The sequence below is a fragment of the Anarhichas minor genome, unplaced genomic scaffold, assembly GCF_050575085.1.
Source record: "Anarhichas minor isolate MPS153535 unplaced genomic scaffold, ASM5057508v1 ptg000136l, whole genome shotgun sequence".
In the NCBI taxonomy this organism is placed as follows: Eukaryota; Metazoa; Chordata; class Actinopteri; order Perciformes; family Anarhichadidae; genus Anarhichas; species Anarhichas minor.
In genome coordinates, this window is record NW_027466582.1 from 15,795,471 (window position 1) to 15,805,831 (window position 10,361).

The following is a 10,361-nucleotide window of genomic DNA, read 5'->3' on the forward strand; positions in this document are numbered from 1 at the left end:
CGTCGCTTGACATGTCGAGCCGCTCCCCATTCCTCAGCAGGTGCAGGTGATTGGCACCACATGAACTCTCAGGCCCAAGCAGGAAACTTCACACACTAACTGGCAGAGTGTGTTTGTGTTCGCTGGGTGTGTGCCGAGGGGTCAAAGACTGCTGCCGTCCGATCCCGCAGGGATTATAAATTCCATCTGTACTTTTTTTATGTAATGTGGAACACGAGCGAGGAGGCGAAGGGATTCCCCCAAACTGTTTCATCTTACTCCCGAACACAGAATGGCCCGCAGTGAGTGACTGCCGTGTACCATGGAGATCCAGACGAAGCTTTCCTCGTGCTGGCAGAGCTTTTTGGCATGTTTTAAGAAGCCGAACCAGCCTGAAAGCGGGACCCCCGGGGGAGAGGACAAACCCGACACGGTTATTGTAAATCTCGGCGCTCATATAACAACAGAGTCGGGCTTTCGTAACAGATCAGTTTTAATAAAACCGCTTCCACCGGCGAAAGCCGGGGTTTATTACATCGCCCAGTACGATTACACCGCGCGCACCGAGGAGGACCTGAGCTTTAATGCGGGGGACACTTTAGAGGCTCTCGATAAAAGTCCCGGCGACTGGTGGTTTGCGAAAGCCTTGACCGGGTTCTCTGCGACCAAACAGGGATACATCCCGGCTAACTATGTGGCGCCCGTGGAGAGCATCGACGCAGAGCCGTAAGTAGCCCATCATGTCATTAGCGTATGTAGATAGAAAACACCATTCCACATATAAGAAACATGCAATGTTTACGTCATTTCTCCAAAGGTAAAACACTGTGACATGTTATTTATTTTCTGTCTTTAGTGCTGAATAATGTCCACACAGTTTGACGTCTTGAGTTAAACCAGTTAATGATTGTCTGTGAGCAGGAAATGTAGACTGACAGGTTAATAATTCCCACGGGGGGTTTCAGGCTTATAAACACAAGAGGAAGACTGGGGGGAAAACACGTGTACACAACAATCTATAAAACAAATTATAGGTATTGCAGGGGATGATTATTATGGGAAACATATATATATATATATATATATATATATATATATATATATATATATATATATATATATATATATATATATATATATATATATATATATATAAACGATTATTTAGCACACCAAAAGCACATTCAAAATGTAAAAAGAAACGGACTGCTGGAGAAGATGTGTTCTGGCAACCAATTATAATGTATAGGATGATTTATTATTTTTCCCAATTAAACAAGCACTTGAACCAAAATGTGCAGGATACTTCGAATTGCAGTTATGGAACAGAAAACAGGGAACTGATCTGAAATATTATAAAATGTATAAAAAATTAAGAATATATAAACATATATTATTGTTTTTCTCATTTTCTCTACTTTATTATTATTCATTTTTTTTATGAAATATATCAACATTGCTGGAATGCTATAAGTATTAACATATGTAAGCAAAAGTCAATTTATGCTATCTCCAATACACCTTTTAATAAAGTATAGTAAATAAATAAAAAACACAAGAACATGAACAGTGCATTAAAATGCCTTTGCTGGCCAATAAAATGTGACGAGGTTGAGGTATTTTTGTAGATCAACCCGGAGGTTAGCGCCAACTAGTTCCATTAACAATAAACAAATGGCATTTTTTCTTTGGATTATGGGAGAAAATAAGCTCTGTGGCAGAGCATCTAACCAAAAACCCATTAAAAAAAAAACCCATTGACTTTGACACAAGGGAACCCAAAGTGCAAAAATGCTGACTCATTTCATGGTTTGAGGACTGCTCTCTATTGTATGATCTGTTTAATGACTGTGACATTCTAGGCAGTCACAGAAACTGGTTTTGCAGGGAACCACCTCAACATGCCTCAGATGCTACATGATGTGGTAACCTCTCCACACATTGTTTTCACAAATAAAACCTTTATTGTTGCGTGTAGCCGGGAAAAGCGACGTCTTGGGAAAAGCGACGTCACAAAGAAAGGCCTCCTCCTCCTCAGTGGAACCGGTTTCCTCTCAGCTGTACGCTGGTTTTTCCCGTTTGACTCACAGGGTTAAAAACAGTTCTGATTGCCTGCATCAGTCCAGACAACATTTGTGTCACAGTTTCACTAAATCACAAACTGGATGGACAACAATTGGTTTCAGTACGTGTAATGTTAAATATTCAGTTTTAATATTCTGGTTAAATGTCATAGGCCTCTGTAGCTATTCTGTAGTTTAATCAGGGCCGGATTAACCTGCTCAGGAGGCCTGGGGTAAAACATATTGTGGGGCCCCCAGAGACCGCCTCCTTATGTATGTTGAAGTTAGTTTGTGGTCAGGAAATTATTTAGGATTAAAAGATATCCAGACTAAAATAAAGAAGGTCTCAGAGGATAAGGCTGGTCTCATTCTATATCTTATCTATTGTCAACAAATCTCATGAAAAGACCAAACTGACAATAATTAGTCAGACGTTCACAGCCCGTCTGTGACTCTCAGCCCCAAACCCACTCGTTCCCACTGAGGATGTAAGTCTATAACGATAGATAGGTCTTGTATATGAGCTATCATTTATTTAAGATGCTAAAGCATTTCTTAAAACAGCTGAGCACTGTCGTTTTAAAACGATCGTTGATTAAACAGGAGGAAATATTGCATTTAGTGGGCACTATTTTTAGCGGCGCATTGATACACATTTGGTGCTCTAGTGACAGCGGGACTGTGCATGAAGTGAGGGAAAATAAACAGTGGGTATGGTCATGATGATGAAAGAACATTGATGAGTTGATGCTCACTGATGTGCTTTTAATAGTTTTGGACAATGGAGCTCGATGGCAGAGAGGAAGAAGATATATCAGGCTTTGATACACACACAATACTTGCTGGTGGATCTCTGTATTGTCGCTTTGGGGCTTTCAGGGGATTTGTTGACAAAGGGACATTATTGATTGTTATATATGTTTTGTTTTAGTGAGTACAACAGAATTGATCAGCCCATTTGAAAGCAATCCAAATTACCAGTAAACCTTTTAGAAATTATTATTTATATTCAGAAAGCCATTATGTTTGACCCGCTCGGCTCCTTTTTGCTTAAATTCCGCAGATGGTATTTTCCCGACACAAAGAGGCTGGATGCAGAGAAGATGCTGCTGGCGGGGGGGAATCAGCATGGCGCCTTCCTCATCAGAAACTGTGAAAGTCAGAAAGGGGAGCGGTCCCTCTCGGGTAAGCTACGATAAACATGTTACAGTGGCAACTTTAAAGAAGTTCTCCTCCGAAAAGGGGTTGTGTACATTTTCAAAAAGTAGAATTCAGAAGTAAGGAAAAGCACACTTTTTCAATTGAGCAGCGTCGGGGGTTAGATAGCGGACCAGTAGCCTATGGGGGCTAATGAAAATGAAAACACAAAAGAGATATCGTAAATGGCTTTCTAGTTTCTACGAAGTAAACACACCTCCACGCGTTAAGCTAGGGGAGTGAGTAAATATTGATATACTTCATGATGTGTTCAAATGAAATGTAGTTCTTGGCAAGGAACCTGAACAAATACAGTTGTGTGAAGGAGAAGTTTTCCCAGCAATATGAAATAGATATTAGAAAGGGAATTATGAGCTGTTTAACTTCCCAACACTAGCTCCTAGCAGCTTATCTAAAACTTAATTATAACTACTAATGCCAAGATTGTTTTAATCAAAGCAAATATTTGATTAAACATTTGCATTGTGTGATCTTTAAGCAAATACCCACTATAGATGACAATAACAAAAGTAAAAGATAACATTTAGAACTTTTTGGGACGGTTGAAAATTATGTTTTTGGAACAGTGGAGAAAAAAAGTTAGTGTGCAGCCCTGAAACCCACAGCGCAGTGTGGCACTAACATGCACTGCATGGGTTAAGTTTTGGAAGATAATGTTGTTCTATGCAATACCATTTTTTTATTAGTTGTTCCGTCTTATTTTCTTATTTGTATATTTATCATTGCTCCTTAGGAAGCGAATGTTATTTTAATACTCTTAAGCTTATTAAAATGATCAATAGCTGCAGCGCTAACAGGGACTGTGATAAATGTAAATTGAGATCCCACTGTTGGGATTCCATAACATCTTTCACTAAAACATAATGCTAACGAGTTTATCCTAAAATTAGATTCAAAGAAATTGCAATATTACAGTACTATTACTTACAGTATCACAATATATCGCAATGTATTGCATCATAACTCCTGTATCATGAGACACCAGATGCTTTCCAAGTCCCCGCCCCACTTTTAGCATGTAAGTTACGAAGAACACATTACTTTCTTTTCTCTTAAAAATAAAAGGTGTCATCAGCTACAAACCGCACTCTGTAATACACTCCAGGTTTTATAATTCTATTTTATTTGTGTCGCCTAATATCACAAATTTGCTTCAACATGAGTAGTGTCTTATGGTAATACGGATATGTACAAACGGAACATTGTGGTTAATGTATCATGATAAGTATTACCGACAATGACTCAGCGATGTCTTAATCTACCTAAAGCAGTCAGACTGCCAACAAACTTAAATTGCACTAGTGTATTATTCTGCTCGATCAACATTGCTTTCTCAGATGAAGTCATGCTAGCTGGTCAGTTAGCACACAGTGTGTGTACTGTGTCCACTCGATTCCAAACAGCCCCGGCATTGTTCAGTGACTCACTCTTGTCCTCAATTGACTCAAATGATTAATGGCTCCAAGGTTATCGATTTAAATAAAAATAGAGGTCTGTGCTCCCCATAAAGCAGCGTGATCACTTTTATCTCCCTCTGCGCTAATCTGTCTTCTCACCTCGGCCTTGCTCTTTCTTTCCATTGGGACCAAATTCCTTCCATGTTCATTCATTAAAGGCAGTTGATGAGCCACACAACCCGAGGTTAAGTCACTGAGTTTGTGTGTGTGAATCAAAAACATATTTACCCCGTGCTAGTTTTACTGATTTAAATGGAATCAAAGGACCAAGTGACGGCGATATTTGCTTTTTGTGTGCGTTATTACTTTTCTAATATCTAATACGATCCAACAGCAGCCTTTAAATCTGTATATGTGATTAACACACCAATAACTCCTGATAGGAGCACAGGTGATCAAGGAACTAGTAAAAAAAAAAAAAGTTGTGTAATAGTTCTATTACAACACATACGTTCAGCATTTTTGAAATGGTTTCAATGTTAAGTTGGCGAGACATGTTTGGATTCCAATGAAGGATTATGGACAATATTCTATTTTTAGAATATGTGGCGCTACTTTGTCATACTGAAGCACGTTTACAGGGACCGTGTGACAAACGCGTGTTGACTTGCTTTAATTAAAAACGTTCCCTCAGCTCCTGTGCCATGAGGAAAACTTACTTATGCAGTTCCTGACTCTTGCGTACATCCCTCATGTTGACTTGTCTTTCAGTGCTGGACCGTGGGAAGGTGAAGCATTACAAGCTGAAAAAACTGGAAAACGGTCACTACTTCGTGTCGAGGAGCAGATCCTTTGAATCACTGGAGGAGTTAGTGGAACATTACTCCAAGCAGGCCGATGGCCTCTGTGTGTGTCTTGGCGAACCATGCAAGACGGTCAGACACTTTGTTTCTGTTCTTTAAGTACACTTTTTAAAATGCATTATAAAGTCATATTGTCATCTCAGTAAACAACAACTCCTCCCGTCCGTGTAGATGGAGGCTCCGCAGACTTACGGCCTGTCCTACAACACGGTGGACCAATGGGAGATTAACCGCAAGTCCATCAAGCTGCTGAGGAAGCTCGGAGCCGGTCAGTTCGGAGAAGTGTTCGAGGGCCTGTGGAACGACACCACAGCAGTCGCGGTGAAAACCCTCAAACATGGTACGCTACTGCCTCCTTTTCTCTTACCGGAGGTGTTGAACAGGATCATACTATTCCGGAATGAGTAAAGTACTCGTAGTAAGATGATTTGGTCACGTAAATAGTTCAGTGTGTGGTCAGTGAATTTAGAAAGTTGTGTCTTTACTATAATTTAGTGTTGATTTTGGCGGTCCCTTTGGAAAACCAAATTTTACTGCAGCAAGGTCTGATACTCTGCCCCGTGCAGTCCTGGTCCTGGTCCTCCAGGGCCTCTTTTCCCTCCAGCGGGCCCTGCAATACGGCCCTGGGCCTCCCAGTAGCGTGGCGTCGTTGTGTTGACTCCCAGCAGGAACCGGGTGGACCAGTGAGGAGAAGCTCAGCTCCTGGACAGTGGAGGAGGAGGAGCTGCTGCCGGGGGCGGTGCTCGCAGATCGAAGGCGGCAGCAAAGCAGGATCTGTCTCCGTGCACGGAAGGCAGGTCGCTGCCGGAGGCCCCGCTGAAGTCTGAGCTAAAGGAGTTTCTAGTTTAAATTCCGGTTTCGCCGGAATCAGACCAGATGGCACAGATGACGAGCATTAATAACTATATAGAAATAGTCAATCTTCTCGCTTGTCCAATTCCCGCGAAATATGACAAAATCAGACTCCAGCGGGGCCTCGGGCAGCGACCAGCCTGCACAGACCCAGATTGACCAACTGTCGGCGCAGAGCTCTGCACCCGGCAGCAGCAGCTCCTCGTCCGGCCAGGAGCAGAACTTCGCGTCACTGCTCCGCCGGTCAACGATGACCGTATTGCTGGGTATTTAACATATTCATGTGGCTAGTTGTATTCATTATGGGCTAACTTTGTCAGAATGCGAACATTAAGTAAAGTGATAGTGGAGAATTGTAAGCAGGCTCAGTTTCTTATTTGGGGAAAAAAATGTATTGGTTGTAAGAGTGAGTGTACAAAACACTACACCAAAGATGTCACAAAGAAAAAAAGTTCCACTACTAATATACCATCACTGAACACCTCTCGCAGGTACAATGGACACGGAGGACTTCCTGAGAGAGGCTCAGCTCATGAAGAGGCTGCGGCATCCCAAGCTGATCCAGCTGTACGCTGTGTGCACCCTGGAGGAGCCCATCTACATCATCACAGAGCTGATGAACAACGGCAGCCTGCTGGAGTACCTCAATAGTAAGACGAGCTGTCACCAACTTTCCCACGTGATTATGAGCTCCTGCTTCTTTATGGCAGGGTCAGAGTCCAACGCTAATGTGCAAGGGTCAGGCTGCGGTAGAGATCTATCCCACAGCAACAAAACCATTCTAGATCCTAGTTTATAAATCAAAATGTTGATCTCAGCTGCACATATTTCACTTTAATGGGTAGCCCAGTAGCTTATGAATCACTTGCCCTGTGTACAAATTCCATTGCAGATTCCAGGTCCGCCCACTTTCCGTATCTTAAACGTTTTTAACATTTTATTTTTTTAAAAGACAATCCTTATAACTCCAGAACTTCCCTGATAATCTGAGTCTTCAGTATCAAAATAATGCAGTTATAGTTGTGTGTACATCCTTGGGTAAAATGCAAACAGCAACTGCTAACGGCTAATTCCACATGCACTTTAGTGGTGGCACGTTGCCAAAAGGTAAACAAATAAAAAAACTACGAGTTAAAGTTGTCATATGGAGTTCTGGCCTCTTTAGACTTTTCTCCTTCTGAATGCACCTTAGCTCTGCCAAACACTCTTTGGTTTTAACCCTCTCTAGTGTAAATATATGATGCTTTTCTTTGCAAGTCATGATAGGTTATTAAATATTTTAGACATTGTACCTGTATTATGTTTGACATTTTATATAAAAGTATAGACAAAACCATTATTAATTAATTTAAAAAGGAATCAGCAGATCCGTCCATAATATATATTATCATTAGTTGCAGCAGAAGACAATTAGGAAAGGATGAATTCCTGGATGGACTTAAACTGAAGGCAGTGAAAGAGTTTTCAAATGCTGGGTGACTGTGACCTGGTTTCTCTGTGCGGCATAAACGCAATGTAAAGGAACACCTGTAGTGGACAGAGAGTGGCCCTGATGCTGATCAGTGTTTTGATAAAAGGCCTTTGATTTGCTTTATTTTGGACTTTGTGCTTGCTGAGACTTGCTGTGCAGTGCTCACCTTAGACAGACGTGACGTGTAGTAATGCGAGATATGTAGTGTCACTTCCATTAAGGGTGAGGAGCGGCCGTGTGCAACTGATGTCTGTAACATGTGTCAGGACATGTTCAAAGTCACAGGACGGAAGTATAATGTAATCTAGACTGTAACTGCTATAGATTTGATTTGAAAAATGATAACCCGTAGTGAACATTAAAAGCATGACTGTAAAAGGTAAGTTTGAATTAGTCCCTAGCTAGATTTTACTTTAAAGGTGCTTTAAAGGTGCTTAATTTGACATTCAGAGCATATCTTGAAGAATAGCCTCCACATGGCTCTCAACATGGCGACGGTGATTTGATTTCTGATATTAAAATGATAAATAGTTCAGATATGGGTGGATTATGAGACTGTTGTGGTTTTTTCTAAAGGCTATATGCATCCTGTTTACCCCGAGGGATTGGGGGACATCTGGACCGCTGAGATAGGCAGTTAGTTCACTAATTCTGTGGTCAGGCTAACTCAACGAATGCAGTCAAAGTATCTGTGCCTCTACTATGCGTGGGCCTACGTGCCGCTTGGATGGTAACGTTGGATCTTTCCCCGCGGCCTCAGTCCCCCCTCCCTTCCTTCTTATTTATTTATGCTCCTGTCAAACTTCTAGAGACAGCATCACTGCCGTCCGCCGGTCACAGCGACCCAAGAAGAGCCAGATATTCTGGTCCCCGGGCCCATACACAAAGGGCGTCCTGTTTTCCTCGGGCGTTATGGGGGTGATATTGAGGCCAGTCCCTACTGGACTTCACCTTATTTTTAGGACTCCTTAGAGACATGAATCCTGTGACTAATCCTATGTCAGGGGCCTGAACTGAGTTTAGTACAAAAGTAAGATTATAAAGATGATGTGAGCAAATGTATAATATAAACTCAGACCCAGAATATAGATGTAAATGAATACATTTTACAGATATATGAATAGACACATAGGATAACCTTGGAGAAAATAATATAGTGGCAAACGCATACATTTTTCCTCCCACAAGACTATGGGCCAGAACAATTTTCTTCTATATCCTGTGTTCTTTCACTGCCACCTATCATACCTGTAACACGGTAGGACTGCGACTGATTATGTGCCTCTCTGCTTGATGACAGAGGATCAGGGCACCACGCTGGGTTTCTCTGACCAGATTGAGATGGCTGCCCAGGTGGCATCGGGCATGGCTTACCTGGAGTTGCAGAACTACATCCACAGAGACCTGGCAGCCAGGAACGTCCTGGTGGGCGAGAACAACATCTGCAAAGTGGCTGACTTTGGCCTCGCCAGGGTCTTCATGGTGGGTTTGACGTTTAAAGTGCTGTTGTATAATCCATGTAGCAAGTGTCATAGTCATTCTCACTAATCACATACAATACAAAAGTACACTACACTAAAGAAATACTTTAAGCCTTAAGGCACCTTACTGACAGTAAAAAAAAAAATAAAAAAAAATCTATATATTTTTGTTTCTAGAAAGAGAATGAAAATGTGTACGAAGCCAAAGAAGGAACTAAATTCCCTGTGAAGTGGACTGCACCAGAGGCCATCCATGGCAACAAGTTCAGCATCAAATCGGACATTTGGTCCTTTGGAATTCTGCTGTATGAGATCATGACGTTTGGACAGATGCCTTACCCAGGTGAGACTTTCGTCACCCTAGTCATAACGTATTCAGAATTTTCTGGAAAGTCAAAGCGCAGTTTTTTTCTGTGGTTTTAAATAGCTCAAACATTTTAATGTAAAACAATTGTCTCCTGCAAGAGAAGCTATAATGTCCTTCTGTGACCCCCCCCCCCCCCCCCCCCCCCCCACAGCCATGACCAACTACCAAGTCGTCCAGAGGGTCCCAACGGGCTACAGGATGCTAAGCCCCCCCAACTGTCCCAAAGTCATGTATGACATTATGATGGAATGCTGGAAGGAGAACGAAGGGGATCGGCCCACATTCGAGACCCTGCAGTGGAAGCTGGAGGACTTCTTCGACCTGGACGTGACCTCGTACGACGACGCCAGCCGTTACTAGCACACTGACGAGTCTGGGACGGAAAGGAAACAAAAAAATCATATTCTTTCTGCACTGAAGCCAAATCAAAAATCACCTGAATCCAAATATGAACATACGTCGACATTTTTAATGACGCAGCAGATTGAAATGTGATTTAATAACTCCTTTGCGGTGAAATTAAGCATCTAAAATGTTTGAGCTTGATAGAATGGTGTGGCTGTATCTGACATGCAGTGAGGAAGCTTTTACTGCTGCAGCACTCCCAAGGTTTGGCTTTGTCTGACAACTGAATGCGTGTGTCTGGAAGTGCCTGACTCATAGAAGAACA

General features: G+C 42.0%; 1 protein-coding gene across 1 annotated transcript; it reads left to right on the forward strand.

Moving 5' to 3' along the window:
- Positions 1–301: 301 nt before the first annotated feature.
- Positions 302–10,051, forward strand: LOC142941779 (tyrosine-protein kinase FRK-like). Its single transcript, XM_076083849.1, has 8 exons — positions 302–705; positions 3,106–3,227; positions 5,429–5,592; positions 5,692–5,860; positions 6,864–7,022; positions 9,144–9,325; positions 9,502–9,667; positions 9,843–10,051. The coding sequence occupies exons 1-8, from the start codon at positions 302–304 to the stop codon at positions 10,049–10,051; spliced, it is 1,575 nt and encodes a 524-aa protein (XP_075939964.1).
- Positions 10,052–10,361: the final 310 nt, after the last annotated feature.